The sequence below is a fragment of the Heliangelus exortis genome, chromosome 22, assembly GCF_036169615.1.
Source record: "Heliangelus exortis chromosome 22, bHelExo1.hap1, whole genome shotgun sequence".
Taxonomy (NCBI): Eukaryota; Metazoa; Chordata; class Aves; order Apodiformes; family Trochilidae; genus Heliangelus; species Heliangelus exortis.
In genome coordinates, this window is record NC_092443.1 from 7,712,390 (window position 1) to 7,740,385 (window position 27,996).

The 27,996-nt window shown below is 51.9% G+C and overlaps 1 protein-coding gene across 3 annotated transcripts; it reads right to left on the reverse strand.

Annotated features, from left to right (window-relative positions):
- Positions 1 to 467: 467 nt before the first annotated feature.
- LOC139806417 (carboxyl-terminal PDZ ligand of neuronal nitric oxide synthase protein-like) lies at positions 468 to 27,968 on the reverse strand. 3 transcript variants are annotated; one of them, XM_071765995.1, is made up of 12 exons: positions 27,681 to 27,715; positions 24,542 to 24,613; positions 20,895 to 21,024; positions 8,424 to 8,516; positions 7,690 to 7,748; positions 6,153 to 6,261; positions 5,894 to 6,035; positions 5,362 to 5,522; positions 4,188 to 4,355; positions 3,254 to 3,419; positions 2,670 to 3,027; positions 468 to 2,236 (listed from the first exon to the last, which is right to left on the reverse strand). In XM_071765995.1, exons 5-12 carry the CDS (start codon positions 7,716 to 7,718, stop codon positions 1,747 to 1,749), a joined length of 1,623 nt encoding a protein of 540 aa, XP_071622096.1. In that variant the 5' UTR covers positions 7,719 to 7,748; positions 8,424 to 8,516; positions 20,895 to 21,024; positions 24,542 to 24,613; positions 27,681 to 27,715; the 3' UTR covers positions 468 to 1,746. The 3 variants fall into 3 exon arrangements, with proteins under 3 accessions (XP_071622096.1, XP_071622094.1, XP_071622095.1); XM_071765993.1 differs by lacking the exon at positions 20,895 to 21,024 and having other exon boundaries at positions 27,681 to 27,967; XM_071765994.1 differs by lacking the exons at positions 4,188 to 4,355; positions 20,895 to 21,024 and having other exon boundaries at positions 27,681 to 27,968.
- Between the last annotated feature and the right edge of the window lie 28 nt (positions 27,969 to 27,996).

Here is a 27,996-nt window from a genome sequence, read left to right on the forward strand (position 1 = left end):
TCCTGCAGCCCTGGGCTTTGCTGCCTGTGATCTACCTCCTCCCTCTGCAGTTCTCCCACCCTGTGTGCCAGGGCTGGGCTCGGTTTGCAGGCCAGGATTTATTTTAGGACAGGGCAAAGGGTGTGTGTGGGGAGTGGGGTGCTGTGCAGTGGGCAGCAGCATTTGGTGATGTGCAGCATGATGGGGTGTTTTGTTTGGAAATGGATCCTGTCCCTCACTGAGAAACCCATCCCCTGAGTGGCAGCATGTGTGGGGACACAGGACCTCCTGCTGTCACTGGCACTGTACAGGGGAGCAGACAGGGCTGTGGCTGGGCAAGCAGAAGGCTGGTGGCTCAGGGTAGCCTTGGTTCCCAGCAGATGTCTTGTGGCTTTGGGAATACCTGAGGGGTCCCCAGTCTGCACCTGGGCTCAGTGGCTTGTGGGGGTCACTGTGTGAAGGCCCTGGTGCAGCAGAGACCACAGCACTTGCTCTGCAAATTGGACACCTTTATTTTCTTTTTCTTTAAAAGTCAAGTTACCAAACTGCTGTGTACTTCATTCCTATAGATAGGCTGGGCTGTCTCTACTGCACTACAGGACAGCCCAGCTGTGGCTTTACAAGCCCCAGGCCCAGTCACCATCACCCTACTGGCTCTGGGGTGCATGTCCCCTCATCCCCATCTCCCCCACGCGAGTGGAGCAGGGCCAGGAACAGGCTTTGAGTCTCCATTTCTCCTCAACACTTCCCCATCTTCACCTTCCAGCACTTCCCCAACACCCTCTGTCAAACAACCAAGGCAGAAGAGCATCTCCTTGGGACCCTCCCCAAGCCTCAACCCTTTACCCAGGGCTATGCTTCTTCCTCAAACATTAACTCATCCCAGGACACTCACACCTCAGAGACCAAACCCAAAACACATCATTACACCTGAAAATCCCACCCTGACCCCAAGACATGGGGTGAACCCTCCATCCATGGGGACACCCACTGCAGAACTGTCCCTGGGGCCAGCCCTGCGCCCCGTTAGTGACCCCCAGGGGATGACCCCAGCCTGGGAGGGCAGTGGGTGCAGGAAAAGGCACCTGTGGGGTAGGCAGTGGTGGCTTTGCTGCATGGGACACAGTGGTGGGACTTCTGTCTCCAGAAGCAGAGCTGGACTGGGTGTACCATGGCACTGGTAGACACTGGCTGCCCTGGAGAGACCTGGTCTGTGGCAGCATGGTGACAGCCTGGGTGTTCACAGTGCTGTGCCACACCCCTGCCCGGGTGCTCTGTCACTCTGCTCCCAGGGGGGTTTCTGCAGTGGAGCATCTCATGGGCAGTGCTGGGTGGGAACATCCCCAAAGCATGTCACACCAGTGCTGTCCCCCTGGCCTCCTGCAGGGTTGTGGGCTGGCTCCTCACTCTCCTGAGCCACCTGGCAGGCAATGGTGATGTCAGACACCCTGCCAGGGGCTGGGGGTGACACCAGGCCATTGTGGTAAGGCTGGTGCCGGGCTGCAGAAGGGACGTAGTGACAAATGTGAAACGTTCCCCTGCCAGGTTGGGAGCTGCCTGGAGGCAGGGACCCCGTGCAGGGACCGGGGGGCCAGCAGGAAGGCAGTGTGAGCTGATGAAGACTGAGGCTGGCCAGGTCACATCCTCTGGTGGTGTGGGTCAGGGACAGGAAGGGGACCTTCCTCCCAACCTGGGCACAGGGGCCCCCAAGCCCAGCATGGGCTGCTGGGACTGCCTGCCAGCCAGCTGCCACCTTCTACTGTCCCACTAAGAGGGGACCTTCCTGGGCCCTAGGGCAGCGTCCAGCTCTGATTCAAGCAGCTCATCTTCTGAGAAGCTGATGTGCAAGCAGGTGTCTTCAGCAGGGGAGAAGGGCAGCGTGCTGTCCATGGGGCTGCCCAGGGTGGCCAAGTCCTTGGCCAGGGCCTCGCTGGCTGCAGGGTCATGGATGTTGGGCAGGGGACACACCTGCCTGCTGTCTCCAGTCCTGTCCTTGCTCAGAGCAGGCTGACAGGTCCCAGCAGGGATGGGGTCCATGCTGGTGGCAGAGCTCCGTGCAGGAGTCCTTGCCTCAGAGTCCAAGAGTGTGAGGGAGCTGACGGTGATGCTGGTGAGGCTGGAGATGCTGGGGCTGGGCAGGCTCACGTGTGGGACACTCTCAGGCTTTGCCTCCACCTCCAGGCTTGGGGAGGTCTTGCTCGACCTTTTGCGCAGGATGGGCGGTGGTGGGTTGAGCTTGGGAATGTGCTGCTGCCTCCTGGAGAGCAAAAGCAGAGAGGAGGTGACAGGGGAAGGGTGCTTGTCTGCACTGGGGGGCTTGGGCTGGCTGCCCCAGGCTCTCCAAAAGCTCTTTGCTGGGTCCCATCAGTGCAACCCATCACCTACAAATGCTGGAGCAGGGGTGAAGTGATGTGGCAGTGATCATCTCGTGGCAATGACCATACAGGGGGACACAAGGGGCTTCTCACCCTGGCTCTGCCCTCCAGAGGCTCATTGCAGCTGAACCAGTGCACAGCCCCCAGGATGCCTGTCCCTGAGCACCCTGAGCACAGCCCTTCCTCCCCACCTCCTGCCGTGGGCTCTGCTGCCACCAGCCTTCCAAAACGTGGCCTGTGCTGGGGGAACCCTGCTGAGGCAGCCAGGGGGTGCATGAGGGTCTGCTTGGGGTGGTCAGAGGTGGCACATCCTACCTGTCCTCATCCCCTCTGTCCTTGTCATCCGTCTTCTGCCGGCTGCTCCCATTGAGGAGGGTGAACTCGCTGACCTCGGAGCCCTCCACACGCCTGCTGAGCCCATCCTGCCCCTCCAGCACAGCCAGGCACTCCTCCCCCTCCTTGCTGCCATAGCTGTGGCCACCCCTCTCCAGGCTGATGAGGTTGAGGTAGGAGTCCCCGGGGCCCAGGGCTGGCAGCGAGCCAGGGGCCACAGGGCTGCTCAGGATGCTGGCAGGGGTAGAGGTGGATGGGAGGTGGACATCCAAGCTGTAGTGGTTCTTCAGGTTCAGGGAAAGGGACTGAGCCAGGGACAGGTTTTGCAAGGAGCGGTCAACTGGTGAGAGAGGGACAAGGTGTGTGTGAAGGGCTGGGGACCTCCAACCCAGCTGCTCCCCAGGACCATGAGGGGTGCCGAGCTGCTCTGATGTCCCCCAGAGCTTGGTGGGGTTCCTATTAGGGGCAACCCAATTGCTCCCTGAGACCACAAAGGGTGTGGAGCTTCTCCAAAGGGGAGCACCCCAGCACCCAAACCCCCCCACTGCGGGGAGCACTGCACTCACCCGGCTGCCGGTGTTGCTCCCGGGCTTCCAGCACGGTGAGCTGCCGCACCAGCAGGGAGACGTGCTGCAGCAGGTCACGGTTGGTCAGCAGCAGCTGCCGCACCCGGGCCTGCGCCTCGATCCGCGCCGCCGTTTCAGCCGCCAGCTGGTCCTTCAGCAGCTGGACCTGCGGGGCCGGGGTGGTTGATAATGATGCGGGGACCGGGGTAGTGGTGATGATGCCGGGGCTGGGGTGGTGAGGATGATGCGGGGCCGGGATGATGATGATGATGATGATGATGATGATGATAAGGGAACTGGGGGGGTGATGATGATGATGCGGGGCCGGGGTGGTGATGCGGGACGAGCATCCCGCACGCTCCGGTACCGGCGGCTCGCGGCCCTCGTGCGCCCCCTGCCGGCCCCGCCGCGTCACCCCAACCCCCGCCGCCCCCCCTCGGGTTGGGGTCCGGCTGCGGGCAGGGGGTGAGGGGGGGGGGCGAGTGGTTCCGCTGCCCGGCCAGGTAACACGGAGCAGGTTGGAACAGCGGGGCTGCCCGGCCTGATGCTGCTTTGGGGGAAGAGGCACTGGGGAGAGGGGGCTTCCAAAAATGGGATGGATGCAAGGGGAGCTGGTGGCTCATGGGGCGGGGGGAGGGAGGGTGCCGCGACCCCATAGAGCGACCTGGGCTTGTGTGCAGCCAGCTCCATGCCTGGGGGAGGGAACGCCTGCTGCAAGCGGTACTGCGAGCAATCCTGTCAGCTCCGCGGCAAGCAGTGCTGCAAACTGTGCTGTAAACAATGCTGCAAGCAATGCTGCGAGCTCCCTGCACTGCTGCCACCCCAGCACGGGACACTTGTCCCCACTTGTCCCCACTGCCAGCCCAGCCTGGCAGGCTGCTGGAGCAGGAAGAGGAGAAGGGCTGGTGCCACCCAAGGGAGGGCAGTACCATACCTGGGCTACAGCCACCTGGGTCTGCTGCTGCTGCTGGAGGAGCTGCTGCTGGAGCAGCTGGAGGCAGTGCTGGGAGGCCAAAGGGGTGATGGAGGCCGAGGAGCAAGGGCTGCTGGGGCTGAGCAGCTGCTGGGAGCCAGCTGGGTAGAGGGAGAAGTTCTCAGGATCCTGGGCACAAAGAAATGGGCAGGGTGAGCAGATCGACCAGCCCAGGCTGGGATTTGGATCGTGGCTCCTCATGGCAATGACCCCAGCATGGCAGAGCAGCCCTGGGTGCTGCCCCTCTCTGTGATCCCACAGACAGCAGGTTTGGGAGCCCACCTGGCCCTCTATAGCACCGGGGGTCTCAGCTCAGAGCTGACCCTCGGCAGTGGGGGTGTTTAGGGTGGTTCCTGTGGCTGCTGCTTCTCTTGCCTCCTGCTCTGTTGGGGCAGCTCCAGCACCCAGAAGGAGAAGCACAGGAAAGCCCTCCCTGCCTTTCCAGCCATGGGAACGGCTCCCGAGGGGTGAATTTCACTGCAGCTGTTTCCAGCCAGGCCTTGCAAGCGATACAATTGTGTGAGATGAAGCGAAGCCATTCAGGGCGCCGGGAAGCGCTCACGGAGAAGCTCTGCAGAGCAGCGATTCAGTCGGTTCTGCCCGACCTGCTGGTGCTGTCCGATATGCTGGTGCTGCTGCGGGAGGGGGGTCCTGTCCTGCTTCTCCTTTCCAGCCCTAGGCAAAGGCTCACGCAGAGCTCCTCTGTGTCTGAAGTCTGCTCAGCCATGTGCTGTCACCCCACTCCCAGCCCTCACCTCTCCCCCTGCCCCAGTGCTGGGACACAGCCCTGATGTGGGTAAATCTGGTGCTGAACACCCTGCTCTGTATGGGACTGCAAGAGCAGGGAGCCAAGAGGGGGTTCTGCAATGGGGTCTCCGTGAAAACCCCTCCTCATCAAGCTGTGACATAGGCAATAGTTTCTTCAACTGTAAGTTCAACACAAAAAAATTCCAATTACAAAACAGGAAAACAGATCCAGAATCCCTTTGGTTTCTGCCCTATTCAGAGCTGAACTCACTTGTCACATTTTTACCTAATTAAATCAAATATATAAAAAGGTCTTGTAAAAGGACCAAGCAGAAGGACCCCAGCAGCAGCAGAGTTTGTGGGCCACCCCCCAGCCCACCCCCAGTACCTGGCAGTTCTTATCCCTTGAGGCTTGCCCAGGTTTCAGTGTGCTGATGTCCCCCCTGGCAGTGGGCAGCTCTCCAGGTCCTCTCTCAGACACACAGATGCCATCAGGGTCGAGGCCAACCTCGTCTGCACCCGTGATCTTGGAGCCCTTTATCTGGTGAACTTCAAACAAGACAGATAAATAAACCCAAGCCCACCCCGTGCAGGGTTGCAGCAAGGAGCCAGGGCCTGGCAGGGCTGGCAGCCAGGGTGACATCTCAGGGACCATAGTGTGGACTTGCTCCAAATTTTGGTGTGCTATGGAAGGGACTGGGCCAGCTCAGGGGTTGGCATCTGTAGAACCTCACCCTGCTTGGACCAGGGGGCTCAGCCTCTGCCCTCCTGGTGCCTGGGCTGTGCAGATTCCCCCTGCTCCCCCATCTGAAGGGGCCAGAAGCTCTCGCTGTCGCTCAAGCTGGCCCACGAAGGACAGGCCACCTTGCAGCTGCCCACCCCAAAAGCACCCCTGCCCATCTGCCCGAGCCGTGCGTCACCTTCCAGCGGCTGCTCCTCTGCTGATTTGTCGCTGGCGCCATCCGCCTGCCCGTCGGCGTTCTGCAGGGCGTGCTGCAGGCTCAGCTTGTGGCACACCTCGAACGCCTGTCCCACCGTCCTCACCACCCGCATCGCCTGGCTCTGCGGAGCACACCCACCCCGTTCAACACCGATACCTCCCCCCACGCCCCCCGACGGTGGGAAACTGCTTCCCATCCCGGGGAGGCCCTGGCTGTAGCCCCGGGAGCATCCTCCTACCTTTTTCTTCGATTTGAAGACGTTGCACCTGAAGGAGTTGTTAGCGCCGTCCCTTGCGATGTAACTGAATATTTTCAGGTCTTGCGAGTCGTGAGACACGTAGAAGATTCTAGGTGGGAGAAAGACAAAGGGGATGAAATGCTCTGCCCCCCAGGCAGCCTCGGAGGCTCCCGTGTCCCCACACCAAGCTCACAGCACCCCGGGCAGGGGGAAGGATGTGGTGCTGGTGAACGGCCCCTCCTGGGAGTTTCAAGGCAGGAGGCAATGGATCTAAACAGTACTTCTGGCTTGATGGAAAATCTTCTGAAGCAGGGAAAAGCTTTTTAGAGGTGCTGTGGGAAAGCTAAAAAAAAAATCTATAGTATTGAAAAGTATGTGGCTATTTTTAGCCCCAGCAATTAATCCTGGCCTGGGCTGCAGTGTAGCACAGCTGCCTGTAGAGTGAATGTCCTGCCCGCCTCGGTGCCACCAGGCTGGGGACCCCACATAGTCCCTCGGCAGCAGCAGGCAGGTGGAGCCAGCATCCCCTGGAAGCCTGTCCCAGGGATGCTGGGTGTACTCGGAGGAGTTTTCTCTCTCCTGCTCACACTGACTTTTTCTCCTGCCTGTGCTGCAAAAGCCTTTTACAAGACCTTTTTATATATTTGATTTAATTAGGTAAAAATGTGACAAGTGAGTTCAGCTCTGAATAGGGCAGAAACCAAAGGGATTCTGGATCTGTTTTCCTGTTTTGTAATTGGAATTTTTTTGTGTTGAACTTACAGTTGAAGAAACTATTGCCTATGTACCACATCTTGTCATAAGCTGTAAAAAATGCCAGAAGGGAGAGGTAGGCTTGGATAATGCATCAGCACATCCTCCACTCCTTATCCTGTCCCCAAGGGCTCTGACCCAGAAAACCAATGTTGGTGATCCCAGCCCTTGGGCTGTGGGCTTTGTGCTCCTGGTACAATTACTCACTTGGCAGATCTAACAGCCTGTGCAACCTGTGCTCTGAACTGTGTCTGCAGGCTACTCACCATCACTGGGCTTGTCTTCAAATAAACCATTCCCTATGGGCTCTGAGGCATCTGGGTTGGGCTTGTGGCCTCCAGAATAATTTGATTTCCCACAGCAGGTTCTATGGAAAGTCAGTGCTATCTGACCTCATCCTGTTCAGGCTCATTCCCTGTAAGTACTTAAACCTTTGAGTAAGGGCCCTACTTCAGAGGCACACAATGAGCCATGCTCTGAAGGAAAGCCACAGGAATCCTGTCTTCAGAGTCAGAATTACAGAGTAATTCAAGTTGAAGGTATCTCTGGGGGTCATCTAGTCTAACCCTTGCCCAAAGCAGAGCCAGCTTCAAAGCTAGATCAGTCTGTCTCACTCTGAAAAATGCATAAAAGGATTCCCCATCAGCAGGATCTTTGCCATCTTGTTAATTTTTCATGGTTCTTTGGAAAGCCAGCCCTGGTGGAGGTAACTCAGCAAGTGGGAGGATGGATACACATTGCTTGGGGATGCTAACAACCCCAAACCTGGAGCCCTGCCACCTACCTGTACACAGGATCGTGCATCACCACCATCTTACTCTCATCCCAGGTCCACTCCTTTCTCTGTAAGCAGAGGGCAGAAATGAAATTACAGTGAGTCAAGTCCAAATGAAGCTCCACCAGGCTGATGGCCAGGAACCCTGGGAAGTGGTGTGTTTGTCCCCAGCCAAATCCAGGCTACAGCATGACAACATGAGCAATGGCTGTTTCACTGGTGTCTTGCATAAAAATAGATTTCTTGTTCATTTATCATATCCCTTCATCTGATCACAGCCTCCAGGGTGAACATGGACAGTAAGATTAATTTATAGCATCAAATATGCAGAAGAGTAACGTGTTTTGGGGAAGAAGGCTCTGAGCTGGGGTGAAGGAGATCTGGGTCCAGCCTCTGGCTCAGCTCATCCTGGGCGAAGAGCTGAGGGGTGCTCAGGAAAAAGCTTACCAGTGTTAACAGGAAAAAGGAACTATTTACTGAAAGCTTGATGTTTCTTGATAGAAAAAATTCTCCTCTTCCCACGGTGTACTTTTCTCACTCTTTTTCATCAAGGTTTTGTTATTGTTTGGATGAAAAATGTGAAAAATCAAATGTTGTGAAAATTCTGAGTGGATTTTAAGCCCAGGCCAGCTGTGGTTAGAAGTGTGACTGTCCTGAGCAGCTGTAATACTCAGACACAGTCATAGCCACACTGGGGGTGCTCTGGCCCCCAGTGCCCCAGCATGACTGGAGAAGTCTCTCACCTTCTGCTTCTTGCGCAGGATCACCTTCACCCCATCCACAGACACAATGATGTTCACTTTCTTCTTCTTAATGTTCTTGGCTTTGAATTCATACTGATGGGAAGAAAAAAACAAGTTAGAAGAGAGGAAGGACTGGGGGGGTACCTGGTTTGTGCTGTTAGCGTTTGACATTAAAAGGTCGGCTTTGTGTTTAATCCCAACTGGGATTAAACTGGGAGATGGGAATGTGTTTTACCCTGCTAAAAAAATCCACACTGGGAAGGACCCAGGATGCTGGGCAGGATTCTGGCTTTGTCAGGAACATCCCATGGGAGAGGTACAAGCAGGGCTCGATCCTCTGGACAGCATCCAGAGAGTGTTAATTCAGATCCTGGAGGAACCTTCCCATGTGTTGGCCATGCCTGGCCCTGTGGGACCTGCACCAGGAGATGGCACTTGCAGTGAACACCAAGAAGTGATTTATGGCCCCTCCAGTGCCCTTGGATGTCAGAGCTGCAGAGCATGGGGAATATAAAATCACTTATGAATCGTAGGGAGGGCCAGATGGGTGGCAGTGAGGCAATTATGCCTCCCTCATTTACATAATTGCATTAACCTCAGCGAGCTTGGTATCTCTGGAGAACTCAGCTCCTCACCTGCAGGCATCTGCAGTCTGAACTCACCTCCTTTTGTGTTAAGAATTGAACTCCTGGCTTTTAAATGTTGCTTTTGCTGACAGCTAGAGGTGTAGCAGAGCCCTTCCACTCTGCAGACCTGGATGAGCTGATCCTTACTGGCCTTATTTTAGGCACTCTCTTTGACTCCCAAACATGGCATTTTGATACCCCCTGTTTTTTAACAGTCCTATCTGAAATCCAGCTTTCCTGGGCCAGATCCTCCATTTATCTAAACCAGCACATCCATTACTGCCAGTGCAGTTACAGTAACAGTAACAGCCACCATGTACCTATTAAAAAAAAATAAAAATCCTTGGGATTAACTCAGTCTACCATAACTATCCCTGGAAAGCAGAGGTGACAAATTCCCTGCTCTAATAGTCTAAGAATGTCAATGGTGCTATAATGGAGCTGGGACCCAGCAAAGGGGACATCATGGGGACACCACTGCCTGCTGGCTCTGGCTGTGTGAGGCTACAGATGTGGAGCAGCTTGCAGGCTTTTCCTGCTAAGGTGCAAGGGTGATGAAGCAGCATCCCAGGCCAGCCAGGTGTGGCACCCAGCAGTCCCAGGGGAGACTGAGCTGTTCTGAGGGGCTCCTGGGGTTGGGAGGTGCCTCTGCTTCAAATCCATCCCCTGGGATGCCTCTGCCACATCCCTTTGGAAAAGCAACACAAACCCTGTGATTGGCAGACGTGGAGGACAAGGTGATGCCAAGCAGTGCAGTGCAGCTTGAAGCCTACCAGCACTGTGTAATTACACATCTAATTAGAAATCTTATCTCTTAATGCAGTCAGCAGAGCTGCAGATAGCAATTGAGATGTTAAGGGAGTCCAGGCACCTCTTGCAGAAACCTGAAGTTGGAGGACTCTGTGTGTGGCAGCTGAGCACTGCAGAGACAGCATCTCCCCAGCTCCTCAGCACCCATTGTAAGCCTTGCCAGCCTCAGAGGCAGAAAATTGGGTGGCTTTTATGTTTATCAGGCTTTTGATGCTGCTCATTGAATTCTTAGTAAGGTTTACGGTATCAGACAGACCCTGGATTAAACCACAGCTTTTTGATCTCCCCATGAATTATTACTCTGAGACAAGCTCTTTAAAAACCTATCTATAGCCCCATTGCGTGTGAAGCCAGAGCTAAATTTGCTGTACATGGGTTTTTTTCTTTATAGGGAGGAGTGAGGCTCTGGGTAATGTGGTGGTGGCTGTGCCCAGCAGGCAACCAGGGGCACCCACAGGATGTCTGCAGGGCCAGGGCCAGGCACCCAGCATTGCCAGGCCCAGAACCTGAGAGGGTTTCCCCCACCCTTCACCCAAGCAACCCCTGGATGCTGGCACCCCCAGCCCAGCCTCTCCAGGGGCTCCCAGCTCCACCAGGCTGCAGCTTTCCCCTTCCACTCCACTCAGTATGGCCAAACTGTTTCTCCTTGTCTGCTTGCATGAATGTCAATAAAACCCAGATAGATTGTTCTGCCCTCTAAAGAGCTATTTATCTTTCTTTATACACAAATGGCTGGGAAAATACTAGCTGAGCTTTCCAAGAAAGAGCCAGCAGTACAGTATATTTTCCCCTTGTAGCAACAGGGGTGCAATTACATTCAAACAAGGCTCTTTGCTCAAAGGCTTTAAGCAAAGTCCAAGTCTAGATTTTGCAGAGATGCTTTTTCTTTCTCTTTTGGATGGAAAGGAATAATGAGGATCAGCAGCAGCACATCTCTGGGTGCTGCCAGGAGTGACGGTGGGTCTGTAATGCCAGGGAACTCCATCCAGCTCAGCTCTGGGACAGGACAGGTACACAACACCCCCACACATTGTCTGAAGTGGTTTTGACCCCTGCAATCTGCAGGCAGCACCCTCAGGCTCTGCTCAGAGGTGAGGGAGGAGGCCACTGAGTCCCTGGTCCTGCTCACTCTGTGCCCTTACAAGTGGCAATTCAGCAGGAAAGCCTGGCAGCTTTCTTAGCTATGGAGACAAGATGGGACATTTTATTAAAAAATGCAGGCTGAAGAAGGGCAATGAATCTCATTTAATTTAGCAGTGTCATTAATTCTATATCTGATGTGTCTGACCTGGAATACTTTCCATTTCTGCTGTTAAATCCCTGTGTTCAAGTCCTTGCCTTTCCTACAGCCCCACATACTGTTGGCATGTAACATTAACTCACCCCAGAGCTAGAGACTGTATGACTAGAAATGTTAATGGTGCTGCATGATGCATATTTCATCTGATAATTCCACCCAAGCAGATATAAATTACACATGCAGTTACCAGCTTCCATCTGCTGATGAAAGAGATGGGCTAATGCACGTTGGAAATCATATGCAGTTTCCAGCAGTAAGAGCAACTTGCATGAATAGAGTTATTCAAGGAAGCAATTCTTCATGTGATTAATTACTGAAGGTATCAGGGCTTTCATTATGCAAATGAAACTGTCATAAAATAGAGAGTTTGCAGGTCTAGGAGGCAGCCTCTGTTTCCAAAAAATGCATCTTCCACATTAACAAAGAGCAGGAGGGCTGAGAGAGGCAGCAGAGCCTCCCTGCCATGGCTCAGACAGTGCTGCTGTGCAGCCCAACTTGTGTTAAGGGAAACGAAGGCAGAGTGCTTGAAACAGGGGTCAATCGGTGCTCCCGGGCACTGCTGCTTAAGTACTTTGCATGCCCAGAGGAAGCTGCTGTAGGCCTGGAAACGGTCAACCTCTTCCTGCAGCTGTAAATCCTCCGGCCAGCCCTTTGCCCGCTGCCCCTCACCGTCCCGTCCTGGCGGGCTGCAAGACGGATGTGTCCATAAACAACCCCACAACAATGAGCAGTGCCAGCCCCTAAGCCCCTACCCAAACCTGTCCTGCCGGATGGACACAGGGAGCATGGCAATGAGGAGCTGAACCCCGCTGGGCTCTGCCCCCCGACAGACGAGCTCTGGGCAGCACCCCCGGACCCCTCCCAGCCCTCTCCCAGCCCCCCTGCCCTCCCACTGCACTCGGCCACCTCCCATGCCAACTGAGCCATTTTAGGAATTAAAGCCATGACAAATCCAAGTAGTTCAAGGTCAGGAATGTTACTGATTTCCAACCAAACTGCCCCTCACAGCCCGGGGACGCAGCGTTGCCCCCGCTGCTGTTTGGATCTCCTGGAGCGCTGCTGCTCCACACCAGTCCTGCAGAAACACTCCTGAGCTCCTCTCCCAGCAAGTGCAGCTCCTGCAGTGTCAGTTCCCAGACCCTTTGGACCACAGGCTGCCATCCAGCCTCCAATCCCCCCACTCAAGTCACTGTGGCCCCTTCAGCATCATGTCACATCACGGTGTCACATCACACCCTCACCACCGGGCAGGGGCATTTTCCCCAGTCAGCCCCAGCCCATCCCTCGCAGCCTCTGCCTGGAAACCACCAGGCTCTGGCCTTCCCTTGGTTCTTCTTGGGAAGCATGTGCCCATCCCAATCCTCTGACCTCCCCGTGCCCGGCAATGGGGTGCAGGGTCCCGGGGATGTGAATGGGGCCGGGCATAGTCTGGGTCTGTGCTGCAGTAACTGGGCAACACGGACACAAAAGCAATGCAGGAAGCGGTGGAGGCCAGGAGTGCACCTCCTGCCCAGTGGAAAAATGAGAATTTATGATCCTTGGAAACATAAAACTGTTCAGTGGAAAGCAGAAGCTGAAGAGGGAGTACAATAGGCAAGGAGAATGCTGGCAACATACCCAATGTCTTTTTTTTCTCATTTAAATTAGCCCCTTCCCCCATCCAACCTATTCTCTGCAGATGCCCCAGCCCCCTCCCCAAGCTCTGAACTGGAGGGGCCCGAGGAGCTGCCACGGCCCCACTGGGTTCCTGGGAGTCCCTGGAAGGGCAGCACGGAAATGTGACCAGAGTTCATCACACCAGGATGGTTTATTTATTCCTAGTTCTGTGCTTTGGCAGCAGTGCTGCTGCCTGCAGAGCCAGGCAGGGCTGGGACTGCTCTGGTGATGCTCCAGCCCTGGAGCTGGGGTGCCAGGACATGGCTTCAGGTCCTATGTGGGCAGCAGCAATGTGGTCACCTCGGGTCAGGGCTGGTGGCTGCTGGCCTCAGCTGGCCCAGCCATCCCTTCTCTCCTTTTCCTGTTTTTAGAGGCAGACAGTCAAGGGATGAAGGAGCACATTTAAGTGTGACCCTCCCTGTTGCCTTCCTGACCCCAGGAAGTTTCTTTCAGAGCTGAGAACTGGAGGCAGGGGTACTCTTAGGTTGGCAAAGGGGCAGGGGTCAGACTCCAGGATTATGGAGTCCCAGCACCTGGCTCTAGCTCCTGCTACAAAGCCTCCTCCCAAGCCCAGCTTGGTGGACCTGTGAAGAGGTGTTAATGGTCCTGAGCTGCCTCACCTGGGGTCTCCACCCACCCCACCATTTAAACTCAGCTCAGGACCTGCTCCTTGAGTTCTAGGGTGAGATTGTTGGTCTTCTGCTCACCTACAGCTAAGCCTGACCCTACACCTCCTGATCCTGACATGCAGAATGACTTTCCAGCTTTGTTGTGGCACTGTCTCATCAGCATGGCCCTGTGTGATCATCTGGAGCCTTGGTTAAACCTGATTACTAACTCGGGATCTGCTCTGCTCACTCAGGTATGAGGGGATGGTGTCCCAGCTGTGGACTGAGGGGGAAGGAAGGATGAAGGATGGTGGCTGTGCTTGTTTGGTCATTAAATTCTGAAAAAGCTCCTCCCACCCCTCTGTTGGGAAGAAGCTGTTTGGGGTTGGACAAGGGGAGCTGCAGGAACAGAGCAGGTAGGGGCAGTGGGGATGCTGCCTCCAGTCTGGAATCTGCAGGTTGGCCTGATAAGGGCAAGGCAGAGATAAAAGGGCTGCTGTTTATCCAGGTCTCCTTCTCGCCATCTTTAGCTTCTTATCCTTGGGAGGTCTCAGGCAGCCTTTAGGGACAGATCGCTCTTTCCAAGGGTAAGGTGGTGAAGTGAAAGGATGTTGCTGGAGTTCAGAGGTTCCTCTGAGCCAGACAAAAGGATTCAAAGAGTGGTCTGAGCTACACCCATGGGGGAGAACAGAACTGCAGGGAGAGAGCTGCTGGGGAGGCCAGCAACGGCTCTTTAATTAGTCCCTTCCACCTCTGAAAACAGGCAGGCTGTTCTGGAACAAAGCTGCTTTGCCTGCTTTTTAAAAAAGGGTGTGATAGAAGCAGCCTTTTCATTGCCTCCTCCCTGTCAAAGAGATAAAGCAACACCCCTGAGCTCCATCCCCAGAGGCACTGGCAGCCTTGAAGCCCAATGCAAGGTGACATCATCTGCCCTTTGGTGCCTCTCTGACAAAAGCTCCCTTGTGTGACTGTCACTTCCAGGAACCCCCTGCTGTCCCCAGGTTTAATAGGGAGCTTTCCCACACATAGCCCTTCAGTCCTGGTCTCACCAGGGCAGGCCAAGCCCAGCTCACAGGGAAGCTGGGTCTTATTTTCCCTCTCTACCTCTATTCACTTTGCAGGGGAAAACAAATTACCTTTTCCATCCGCAGGGCTTTGGGTGATTAATTAGTTTCAGTAATGAAGTAGTGTCTTGAGACCCTACCCCAATGGAATCTTATGTACCAGGCACTGAGTGCACAAAGAATTGGTCCCTATCTCTAAGAGCTGCTGGGTTACTGCGGATAAAAAGTGCTAATTTCATTAGAAGGAGGTCACATTCACCTGGAATAACCCTTAGAAGTGAAACTGCAATTATACACTGCAACACTTTCAAGTAATTCTGTATTTCCCCATAAACATCAGTATCAAGAAGCCCTGCAGATGTGCTGTACACATGATGTTTCAAATCCTAGTTGCCCTCCACTCTGGTATGTAGGACATACAAGGCAAGCTAGAAGATGGATTTTTAATTTTTTTTTTTTTCACCTTGTTCATCAGTGTTCAAACAACAAAGGTCAGAAAAGCAGGAGCCAGGACTCTGCAGCAGGCTCACAGCTGTGTCCAAAAGCCTCTTTGTGGCTGTGGGAAGGTAACAACAGTATTTTGTGTTCAAACCAGTAACTAAGTCAACCCAGCCCCTGCTTCCAAGAGGGACATTTGTCACCTGTGGATGTCACCACCCATGCTGCTCTGCAGCCTCCTCCTTAAAGCCTGACTTTGGGATGTAGAGGAGAGGGATGCTGAGCATGTCCACCCAAAGCAGACATTTATCCAGAGGAGGAGGAGGAATCTAGCTTTTGAGAAGCTGGAGAAGCTACATCTGAGTGTCTACCACCTGCTTTTGGGGTTACTGGTTTAGGGTCACTGTTTGGTAGCCCAGGGAGGGACCATCCCCTGGCTTCTAACTTGCTATCACACACTATGTGCATCCTGGGTGCTGCCTTGTGGTTTCTCCCAGCTACCTACTGGGGACATGAGCATTTTCTTTGCATATCTATAGCAGAGGTAGGAAGCTGGATTTGGCACCTCTATCTTTGAGCAAGCAGAATTCAAGCTAGAATGCAGGTTTCTGGAATACAGCACAAGTGAAGACAGAAGGGAGCTCCCCCCTCTCCATCCAGATGTCCCTGGACAGACATCAGTCACATCCAGGTCTCCCCCAGGCACACAGATCTGAACAGAGCAGGCACAGCATGGCTGTGCAGCTTCTTGCTAAGTGGTCCTTGGTTAGAAATTATTGCTAATAAAATTGCCAACAGATCATGGTAACCCTTCTCTGTGACAGTTCTTAAATCTAAAGGCAGATGTCTAAGTTGTCCTTAAAATGCCCATAAAGCCCTACTCAAATTTGAAACAAGACTTACTACAAGAGAAAGAAAATTCAACATAAATTGTGTCATTTCCCAGACTCCAGAATAGGAAGCAGTTCAAGGACTCTGTTACCTCAAGAGAGTTACTGAGGTTAGTGAATCATTATGAGAGGCTCAGCCTGGGTTTAGCTCGTGGGAGTTGTGGATGAAGAAGGTTTTATGGTATCAGTGTTTATTGTCATCAAAACTGTCCCAGGGCACCACAGCTGAGTGCCAAGGCAGAGGCAAGCAGCCTGGGCTGGGATTTCAGGCTCCTGGGCAAGAGGCTACTGGTTGATTTGCTTGCTGGCCATTTGCAGTGCTGGGCAGAGGTCCAAACCTTGGGCTAGCAGTGGTATCAGCCCCTAGGTGTGAAGGTCAGGACATTTATGGGCTCTGTGCTGCTCTCCTACAGGTCTACGATTAACCACAATGTTCCCTGCCCCCAGCTCACAGCTTCTGCAAGGAAGCAAGACAAGCAGGAGACCAGCTCTGCCTTGGGGGGCAATAACATGAAAAGAAGCAAAAAATGTGCCTGAGCTGGACATTTAGACCCTGTAATCATTAATGGCAGGAGCACGGGCTGCAGCAAGACTGAACCAGTCCATGGCTGCTCAGGATCACTGAACCTTTAGTGTTTTGTGAACTGCACATGGCTCTGTGGTGGGTACCAGGCACTCGAGGAGGCAGCAGGTATTGATGGTGGCAGACACCAGTATTTGGGCAAGTTCTGCTGAAGCACCTGGGTGTCTGGGGAGTAACTGTGTGCCCTACACCCTCCTGAAAGCAGTGGTGATGCTGAGCCCTCCATACTTTGTGTCTGCTCATAACAGATCTCACTGCTGCTCTGACAGTGGCAGTAGTAATTTATTTTTAGAGAGAAAACCCTGGAGGTGAGTGGGTTTGGTGGGGTTCCTGGGGACATGCAGGACGTGGCTGTGCAGGCAGCAGGGTGAGTGACAGCCCTGCCCTCTGATGCTCTCAGACTCACTGTGTGGAAGCATCTCTGCAGCAGCAGTGACAGAAGGATGGAGGACAGGGGAGTGACTCAGGTGCCCTGAAAACAGTCAGGTTGTTGCCAATTAGTCCAAATAACCCATCTGGCCCAGGGAGAGGCCATTCAGAGAATGTCTAATTGCTGCTGCAGGAAAAGAAAGCCTTTGTGTGATGTCTTTGAAAAACACCCTGCTCTCTCATCAATGTATCCTTCCCTCTAGGGACCCATTCAAGATTTTTATTCTGTAGATTTATCACAGAATTATTTGGTCAAAACATGAACTAGCTTGTCAAAGTATTATGCTAAGTAGCACTGATTCTGTTTGCCTTCAGGGCTCATTTAGTACAGAGTAAAAAGCAGAAGGAAGAAAGCAAGCATAGAACCAAGCTCTTGTTAGCAAATCTTATTTTGTTAGAGAGAAATCTTTGTGGTCATGGTCCCTCAGGGCCTGCTCTATACAAACACCAATCCATGAAGTAAAAAGGGCCCTTGCATTTGACAAAATCAAGACAGCATCTACAAAGGCACCCAGTGTTGTGGTACCAGGTCCAGCCTTCCTCCTGCACCCAGGGCAGACACTCAGCCTAAGAACCAGAAAGGCTGAGGCCAAAGCACCAGGTTACACCACAGCTACAATCTGTTAAATTTATTGTTCACTGCATGTAGATAGTTTCACCCATGGGACAGGTCTAAGTGTTTGTATTTTCCCAGACCACTCTGTTTTGCTCCTGAAACATCTCCCCTGCACTGGTGGAAATCAATGCTGTGCTTGTGTCATCTGCCACACCATGGGCAACCCCAGCTTCTGACTCCTTGCCCACTCAGATTAAGGCACCTCCTTGTTAACAAACTAATCCAGTGTGCTTGGAACCACTCTGCTTACCATCTCAATTATGTTTCTTTTTTCAGACACCAATAATGCAGCAGCTTTGAGCTGGGGCTGATTGTTCTACACCAGAATGTAATTTGAAAGCCATTATATTCCATCCCTGTAGTACTCTACAACCAGTAACATAATTGTTGAAAAAGACACTTTATTTCAAACTAGATAAAAGCTTTGCAGAGATCTCATACATTGGTATTTCAGCTAGTGAAACCAAATGCTTCAGTAATATAATAATAATTCTTTTAAAGCCACTTTATTTTATAATTAAAAGGTGCCTGCCTCATTGCCAAGATTTAGCATCAGACAAAAAGCTCTGTCTTGTTCTATCTAGTACTAACGTTTTAATTTAGCCTTTATGTGTTTAACTGCTGCTTTTATTAGCCTTCAACTAAATTCCAATCCATCATGATTCTTATGCAAAACAATATTAATGTGCCTCACTAGTTCCACCCCCTCGTTGGAGATGCCATCCAGTTCCCAGCACTCTGAGGCAAACATTAAAAGGTCACCGTTGCTTAGAGATGACACATTTCACTGATCTCTCCATCCATCTGTTATCAATCATCCATGGCACAGTCTCTGAACAGGGTATAAGAACTGCAGGGTCTGCAATCAGCAGTCACTTCTTAAAAACCAGGTAAAATCCATCCCATTATGAGCTTCTTCCCTTTGTGTTACTATTCTATGAGGAGCAGAAAGTGGTTAACACAAGCTTGGGTTAGTCTGAGACGTGGCAGATTCAATCCTTCCATGTTTTTAAAGCCACTCTTCAGTTCAGGAAAATGACATTTTCCATGAGGCTGGGGAAGCAGTGAATGCATGAAACATCCCCTGCCAAGGGGATCCCAGGCTGGAGACCACACGGAGAGAGCCTTAAGGAGCTGCACCTGCACCACTCAGCCTTATAATCCCAACCTGTCCCTTCCTTGGGGACCCCTAGGAGACAGAGTCCCACCTGGGTTTTGGCTAATTTGGGCTGCAGGGCACACTGGGAAAGGGGAGGTTATAAACCTCAGTGGAAGCCCTTCCTGGAGGTGGAAGGAGTGGTTGGGAGGCTGCGGCTCTGTCTGCTGTGAGATGTGGCCCTGCAGGCTCAGCTGAGGTCATTTGTTTGCCTGGAGAAATGGATCCTTGCTGACCCTTCTGCCAGAGGGCTCTCCTCCTTCCTCAGCATCCTGACAATGCCTGTGCTGCAGAAAGGGAAGACTCATAGTGGGGCTGTCACCTCCTGTTGTAAGGTGGCTTCTCCCAAGGGCATCTCTGTCAGGTCTGTCACCTCCTGGAAGACCAGCAAAAAGCCTGTGGGAACCAGACTGAGGTGCTGTTTGTAGTGTGGAACAGAAAATGCTTTTCAGTAGAGCTGGGCACTGAATAGCAGTAGCTTCAGTAAACCCACTAACTAGTCCTCTGGTATGGGAGAAGGCAAAGAACCTGCTGGGGCAATGAAGGAGCAACAGGAAGGGATGCAAAATCCACTGTATCATGAACTGGGCTCGTGGCTGTGTCTGGGCACAGCAGAGATCCCTGCAGAGCTGCTGCCTGGATGGTAACTGAGGGTCTCCAGGGCCTCTGTCTCCACACCTAGATCTCCTCTGGAGTATGAGGAGGCAAAAAAGCTCCTGGCATGGCTCAGGTAGGACCCTCAGAGCATGTTGCAGGACTCCTGCCTGCAGGGAAGCTCAGCCTGATCCCCATCCCCATCCAGGAGCCTCTGGTATAGCTGCAACAAATACAGGAAAACAAACTAATGAGGTATTAGGGCTAAACTTAGCTGCAATTAACACTCAATTACCATCCTGAAAACACTCACTGTACTTTTGCAGGGCTTGGAAAGGTAAAACCAATTAGCTTAATCTCATGTGGTTTCTAACCTTAAACTGCCTCAGATGTCAGTCATGGGTGGGATCCTGGGTGTGTTCCTGAGACCACAGGAGCTAAGAAATCTGTAATGGGACACAGCCCTGCCCAGGGGTCTGGGAAACAGAAGGTCCCTAAGGCAAGGAGTCCTTGAGCAAAGGCATCCCCTCTGCTCTTGATGCCCCTGTGCCAATCTCAGCTTTCAGCCCATTGTCTGCAAGACTGTTCTCTGAGCCTGTAGCTTTGCTGTGGTGCCTGGTACCCTCCCTTAATAAAGCAGGTATGGTTGCAGGCAAGGTGTGGGCTGGTAGACAGAAGCACAGAATATCCAGAAGTAGGCAGAGGACAAAAAGCCATCTATGATGACCTGTTGTGCATCTCCTTCCAAGTGCAAATTCCTCTTTTTTTTTTTTTTTTTTTTTTTTTTTTTTTTTTTTTTTTTTTTTTTCTGTGATAGACTTCTAGGCTGTGCTAAGGAATAGTTGCAAACTCTCCTTCTGTAGCAAGATCAGAAAAATGACATCTGTATTTGCTCCTGAACCACATTGGTATGGCTTTAGGTGTGAGGTGCTATGTAGAGCCAGCCCAGCTACCAGACTGGGAGCTGCTGGGGTGCAGGAAATGCAGGTCCTGTGTAGCTGTCCCTGCTGCCTCTGCTTCAAAGCCTGCACTGTAGGACTGTAACTTTTACTCACCCTGCTTTCAACTGATGTCAATGCCACTGGTTGATATTTGGCAGTGAATATAACTTAGAGGCTGGATTGCATTTCCTCATTAGAATACTATGTGGGAAAGTGGCAAATGTTGAGACTCTGCTTGGGAGCAAGGATGAAGCAAGAACAATCAGGGTAAGAGGGAGGCTGAAGTGAGAAAGTGGTTCTCATGCCAAGGAGATCTCAGACATTTCTGATGTATCCTTCGTCAAGGTTTAGAAATGTTCCTGCCTCTCTGACACAGTGGCCTCTGGGAAAAAAAAGACTTCTCAATTAAATTAAGCCTAAGAAATGTGGAGGTAACAAAAGAAGCACATTAATCTGGATGCCTGCCTCCTGCTTGTTCATCCTGGTCCTTGGATGGGCACAGCACCAGTTGGCTGTTTCCTTATGGAATGATTAAATAACCCAATATCTGGCTCCTTTCTGGGTGCTGATACCTCCTTAGGTCCAAGGTAGAGCTTCCCAACAGTTCCCAGGCTTCGTAGAATCTGAGACGTAAATTCCAGGGAAACTGTTTCTATGCCTTCAAGGTAATTAAATGGAGTGACTTGGGGAACTGCTGGCAGCAGGATGCCTGTGGGGACAACAGGCTTTGACACTCCTACCATGTCCTTGTACAACTCACCACTCAAAATAGCAGCAGCATTTCACCAGGGCTGCTTGCCTGGCTGGGAAGTGCTGGACTGAGGGCAGCGTTGCTCTGGAAAGGTGACAGCTGACTCTTTCTCCTCTGCTCAGTGCTAGCTCTGTGGAAGCTGGGGAAGGGATACAGGACATGTGATGTTAACCCTTCACATAAAATCAGCTATTCCCTGGTCTCCTGGGGCAAGCTTTCCCAAGCAACCTCAGGAGCTTCAAGGAAAGTGTTTCACAAAACCCACCTTTATCCCTAGGCCTGTACCCATAAGCATCTTTATAAAGCTTTCCTGTCACTGTTTTAGTGTTGTGTGGGCTCCACAACACCTTCCCTCTTAACTTCAGTGAGAGCCTTGACCTGGCTAAGGGGAGAACTTGGCTCTTTAGTTGTTCACTAACAGACACCTAGGAGTACTGTCTAGGGAAAGGGTGGCCCTGCTGAGGCAGGGAGCTATGTGAGCCCTCAAGAAGGGCTTTCACACTCTTCATCTTGGCTGCCACTTGACTTCTGCAGGAAGAAAAATCTTGTCTGGCACGTAAGCTCCCTAGAGAGTAGAGTAGGCTCAAATATCTGCAGATGGATCCACTTCAGAACTCTAAGCAGGCAGAGCCAGACACCAGCCCTGGATGGCCTGGAGCAGCAGGTGACAGCAGACATGGTGTGACACCTCTCCCCGGGAGGTGGGTGCTTGGTGCTATGGACTGGGGCAGCCTGACACCCCTGTCAGAGCGCAGCCTATTATTCAGGTCACAAACTAATTTCATCACCTCCCCTGACAGAGCAAGAGGAGGTAGAGGGATTAGTTTGAACCCTGACAGTCATATAATAACGTGGCAGCTGTATGCAGCTAATAATCCACTGGGAGGATTAGCAAACTTAAAGTTGTCTAGCTCTGCATAATGGGCAGCTAAGAACAGCAGCTAAGAACAGCAGCTTCCCTGTTCTACCTATTGCATTTGCATTCCCTCCAGTGGAAGCATAGAACATGATGAGACAAGGTTTTCCAGTCTGTTATGAAATGGGAATCTGATGTGTGACTAATGGAGCATTGCTGGCAATTCATCCAGCACCCCCTCAGTCAGGGAGATGGAGCTAAGCTTTACTATGGGAGTGAATCTTAAATACCCACTGCCAAAGAGCAGATCATGGTTTCTGCAGACTAATGGTAAAATGTGTCATTTGAGGCTCTCTGGGAGTAATGTCCCCACAGCCTGTGTGCTCTGTGTGTCTTGAAGTCTGCAAGCAGACTGCTCTGCTAATGCATGGAGAATCTCATCCAACTCTTCCCAGATTCCCTGGTATAATTCATATGCAAGTGGCAAAAGAGCCCAGCACAAAAATCAATACAGTAAGATGTCAGTGAACAGACTTAGAACAGACAGTTGCTACTTTTCTTACTGCCCCCCTCCCTCCCCACACTCCAGGGACAACTTTGAGTGCTGGGCAGCTCAAGGTTTTTACCCTGGGGCGAGTGCTTTTCATTCCAGCATCAGCCATAGTAGCAGGAAAGCAGTTTCAGAGCTTCTATCAATTTACTAATGAATAACTGGAGCAACCAGCCCTGTCAGAGCCTACAAAAATACAGGGCTGGGACTCCTCATCCTCCTCCCCAGGCCCCTTCTGAAGTGGCAGAAGCAATGAGTAACATTCTGCCCGTGCTTTGGGCTGCCCTGTGCTCTGCTGGCTCTGTCACCAGCTGCTCCAGGGATGGCTCATGCTGCCTCCTCCCAAGTGGCAGGGCACAGAGAGCAGCCTGGGAAATGTTGTGCTGGGGCTTGTCCTGGGTGACTTTTCTCTTCCGCTCCAGTAAAGAATTGCAGTGGAACACTGGAGTGTACAAAGGATGAAAGCTTCATCACAACATGCTCCTGCCAGCACTTGGCAGGGGCTGCAGGACCTTTCTTGCTCTTGCAGGCACTACCACCCACAATAAGATGGTAGCAAAATACTAGTTTTCACCAATAGTTCCTCCCAGTGTTTCCTCCCAGTTGCAACTGGTGCTGCTGAGAGTCCATGGGAAAAAACTCTGGTATAGGCAAGGCCTCTGCATGCAAATGAACACTCCATAAATAACCCCCATCTTCTCTCAGTTCCTAGGTTGTGTACTCTGTGCACTAGAACTCTCTTCAAAGACCTCCCAGTTCACTCTTTATGCTCTAATTAAGGATCAGTGCCAATTAACTATCTTCAATAGAGGAGCATCTTCCGCTCAGCAGCCAGGAAGTGTCTGAATGAGATCCCACTGTACAATACACACAGAGCAAGGGGAAGCCCTCCCTTTTTGGAAAGGGCTTCCAAGACTTAAAAACCCAAGACAGAATACAGGATGCCTGGTTTAAAAATCTTGTGTGATAAGATGAACAGAGGGCACCCACAAACACAGAGTGGTTTTCTGCATGTTTTCACCCAGCACCCAAGCATGTTATCACATCCTCTGGGATGGATCCCATCACAGTGCTCTCAGCTGCAAAACCAGAATGCAATGCTTTCTAGAAACTGGTATCAAAACACTGGGTGGTTTTTCTTGCAAAGGTGTTATCCACTCAGAGACCAGCAGAAGTGCAGTGTCAAACCTGATGCTTAATGTTGATACAGGTCAAGAATTACCTGTAGGTGTGCCAGCATCTCATCTACCCCAATAGTCCTCACCTATTGCCCCTGTTTGCCATAGCTGTTCACCTCTTCCATAAATAACCAGGCAATTTAGATTGCTGCTGCACTGTGATCTGAGCAAGCAGTAGCAGAGGAAAGTCATTTCTGAGCTTGGCTGGAGATGAATACATCAGCTCCCCAGCCAGTTACAGGCTAAGTTTAAAAAGCACTGTTTAAAATGAAAATTAGATGGTTAAACTGTCTGTGTGGTGGGGGGAGAGGATAATCCCTTCAAAGCTTTAAATGGAAGATTCTCAAACCTGCTTCAGCTGATGTGAGACATATGAACAGCCTCAGAATTCAGACCCCTGCAAACTTCAGCAGCTGTGTAGGTACACTTGAACTGGTTAACCATGAAGCAGATGAGAGCTACTCTGCTAATCATAGCTAAATCTGGTCACCATTCACAGGCTGTTCTGCAGAATAAAGGGCTAGAGGACAAAGAGCACAGACTTGAGGGTAAGAAACAGGAACTGTAAAACTGTACTGGAGGATGGGGGAAGCAGCAAGTTATTCCATGAGCAGCAGAATCCACAAAGCCTAGACTGATGGGATTTACATCCAGAACATCTGCCAGGCCTCTGATATTTCAGTGTATAATAACATAATATATTTTGAACTGTCAATGACTTTGAGTGCTTTTGAGGAGCAGATTGTGTACATCTCATTTTTTTCCACACACAAAAATCCCTCAAACAGACTAAATAAATCTGTTAGGTTCAAAGAGAATCCCCATACCTGCTCAGTAGAGGATAGGTTTTTATGTTTGAGTTTTGCTCACTGATCCCTTTGCAAGGAGCAGGGGATGGGTCTATCCTAACATGCCTTAGGAACTTCTGGAGAAGCATGTTACAACCCTGGTTGTGCTGAGATTTGAGCTTCAGATAGGAAGGGTGTGGGGGAATGCAGAACAGTGCATTGCAACCAAGTCACTCCCGTGAATGTTACTTTTTATTCCATTTTATAGCTCTTTTTGAACTTACCCGAATCCTTCTCATGGCTGCCACAATCTCCACACGGCTGTTGGGCCTGGGCACATCCAAGCTCCCAATGTACTGAAAGAGAGAGCAGTGAGAGAGGCTGTAAAATAATGCCCAGGCTAATGGTGTAGGCTTCTTCCAAACCAACAGCATCTCATGGAATTAATCCCTGTTTAGTTAGACCCAGGACACGATGGGCACATCCATTGTGGATACTGTTCTCAAAGTCAGGGAAAAGTTTGTGAATTTCTGAGGCTGGGTGTCAGCTTCTGACCTCAGGCAGACTCTGGATGTGTCTTTACCAGTGCCTCTCAGGACACTGCCTTTTGTTCATCAAGCAGGCAGCAGGACCTGTGAGAGCACACATGGCAGAGGGGAGAGCTCTTGGCTCTGCTGCCAAGAGGGGGAGGCACAAAGCTGCCAGCTCAGCCTTGGGAATGAGGAAAGGATGCAGCATCCTGGAGAGTCACCTTGTGTGTGGAGCAAAAGGACATTAATGTTGTAAAGGGTTGTGGCTCACAGCTCTGGGGAAAGACTTGGACATCAAGGGAATGCTGGTGGGGGTAAGAGAACTGCCATGGGAGTGAAAGGGGGAGGGACCTGGTGAGAATTGGCAGTGTCCTGCCAGAACAGGGTGCTGCAGGGTGCTGGACTCGGTTCTGGTGGGTTCCCAAAGGGTTCTGTCAGCTCCCTCTGTGCAACACAGCCCATCTGCATGGCTGTCACAGGGTAGTGGGGGGCAGAGGGCAGCTTACAAAGCTCAGTCCCCTTCTCAAGAGCATTTGGTTCATGAATAACATCTGTTTGAGTGTGTGGCTTTTTTTGGAAGTTGTTTCCATGTGGAGGGGAGGAGAAGGCAGCTAAGCAGGAGGCCCCTGCAAACATACACATATGAACAGAGACAAAATGCTTCCCCAAGAGCAGCCCCACAGCTGTCACTGTTACTGACATAGTTCTGGGTTTATTTCTTTACTCTAACACTTGCAGCTTGCAATGGGTTTCATCTTGAAAAACTTCTGTATGGTAGTGTTTTCAGAGATGAGCTCTCATGGCTGAGTATTTACTGCTCTTTTGCCTGCCTTGAAATAAACACCACAAGCAATCTGAAAGGTCATCCAGATTTTCTGATGCTTCTGTGAGTGCCTTTACAAATTGGCATTTTTAAGAGCAGTTAAGTTCAGCTGTAGCCTCTGGTAAACCACAGGAGAGTCAAACCACTCAGACCACGAGAGCTCGAGGGCAGCAGGGAAGGGAGGGACAGAGCTGGGATTTCCCTCTGCCCTGATGGCCAGGGCTTAGCTTTGTCACTCCAGATCTGTGGTGTCTCTGGCTTGCAGGAATTTCCTTCCCTGCTCAGTGGTGGCTGTCAGTACCCTCACAGGTGATCCAGATGGATTCAGCACAGGCCTTCATCTGCCAGCAGAGCCGCAGTGAGGAACAGGTCATGCTACCAAAGATGAATTAATAGGAAAGGGCAAGAAGAGAGGTGGTGACTGCTGAGCCAGTAGAGATTCTCCCAAACTCCCTGCTCTGGAGTAGTGGTGCAGAGAGCCCTGCCAGCTCACACAGCCCTACACAAACAGGCACCATTCCACATGCAGCTCCCAGCACCGATGACCTGAAGTTTGTCCCTGAAGATCATAGAGCAGGTACAGAGAGTTTGTACATGGAGATTAGAGACCAACTGTGGTCAGTAAGAGTGTGAACACCTGGTAGCCAGGGACAGCCTTGTCATTGCCAGCCTTGCAGCTGCCTGGTGTGCCCACAGCCAGCATCCTAATTGGAAGAGACAGACTGAGAGCAGAACTGAGCAGGCACGTTACTAAGGTAATACAAACCCCACCTCAGACCCACACATCTACAGCACCTCATCCACTCTCTGAATAGCTCTGGGTGCCTGAAGCTGTCAATCCCACTTTACTCAGTTAAAGCTACAGTCGCTTCCCATCTTCTTAAAATCATCAAAACAAGGATTTTTTGCCTCAGCATAGTCTGTGGCATAGTATTAATTTAAAACAGAGAAATCAAAGATTAATTGTTTTTCTCTCCTAAGGAAGAGATTTTAAAAATATGTGATTAACTGGCTATTCAGATTTATCTTTTATCCTGCTTAATTCTTACAGCTCTTTTAGCAGGAAAATGAAAATGCACAAAATCCACATTTCAAAGCTTTATTTGAATATATATATATATGCCCCTTCATTCCAGCTCAGGAGACAGCAGGCATGAATTCCATTTCTAATCTGTGTTAGGCCACCTGCAAAGAGGGGAAAGGAACCCTAGAGTTGCTCCAGCAAAATGCAATTCTTCTTGTCAGCTGAATTATAAACCCATTCCCTGTGCTGTCTACAGAATGTCAATTTCAATGGAGTCACTTTCTCACAGCACTGCTGCACTGCCAGACCATTCCTTATGATCCATGCACAGTGTTTTGACAAATATCAGTGTTTCTGATACCTGTAGACTGCGTGCCTTGAAACACAGCCCTTGCCTGCCCAGCTTTTCATGCAGGGAATGGGTCAGATGAAGCATTAATATGGTTTTAAGCTGTACATAACAGTCTGCCGGTTTCCAGGGGAATAGAGAGGTGTTCTCTTGCTGCAGCAGAAACGGGGACCTGCCCGATGGGGACAGGACTGGCACCAGATCCAGCAAGGACGTGGCATGTGTGTCTGGCACAGACATCATGTCCCTTGTGCTGTCAGGAGGGCTCTTTCAGCATCAGTTAACCAATGAAGCACGCAAGGCGGCTTCTGAGGCTTAAAGAGATTTAAAAAAAAAAAAAAAAATACTAGGAGAAAAGCAAAAACCTGTTTGATTGTGACAGTCAAACGTAAAGCTTTCCTAATTCGCTGGTGCTTCCTTTATGCTTCCTCAGACCCGGCACACAGGTGCAGGGGCATCTCCCGAGCCTGGCAGAGCCGTGCCCCGGGCAGGGCTGGAGGGGACACGGCCGGGGTCGTCCCCTTGGCCAGCACATGCCTCAGGACTGGTGGTCGCCTGGCCCGGGACCCCCAACCCGCGGGTCCCGGCACCTGAGCTGGGTCTGCAAGAGACGCGGGCGGGGCGGGCCCGGGGGAACAGCGGGACTGGAAGGGGCGAGGGGGCCCCGCCGGGACGGGGGAGCGCGGCCGGGGCTCACCTTGGCCTGGAAGTGGATGCCGTGCTGGAAGGCCTCCTCGTTGTGCAGCGGGACGCGGGAATCGCAGCCATCGTCTACCAGGTTGTACCGGTTCTTCACCGGCATGGCGACAGGCGGGCGGCCCCCTCAGGCCCCGGCCCCGCCCGGCATCCCCGCCGGCAGCGCCCGGCCCCGCGGAGCCCGGGGGGCAGCGGAACGGGGCTGCCGGTGCCCGAGCCCGGCCGCGTTTTGAATGAGCGTCCGCGGGTGCGAGCGGGGCCCCGGCCCTCGCCGCGGCGCCATTGGCCCCAAGTTCCCTCATGTGATGCGGGGGGCG

Excerpts from the sequence above, each read along its gene's own strand:
- LOC139806417 (XM_071765993.1), bottom strand. The coding sequence starts at position 27,785 with ATGCCGGTGAAGAACCGGTACAACCTGGTAGACGATGGCTGCGATTCC. Across the intron at positions 24,614-27,680 it reads GCATCCACTTCCAGGCCAAG|TACATTGGGAGCTTGGATGT; the intron begins GTGAGCCCCGGC and ends TCTCTCTTTCAG. Across the intron at positions 5,523-5,893 it reads AGAGGAGCAGCCGCTGGAAG|TTCACCAGATAAAGGGCTCC; the intron begins GTGACGCACGGC and ends TCTTGTTTGAAG.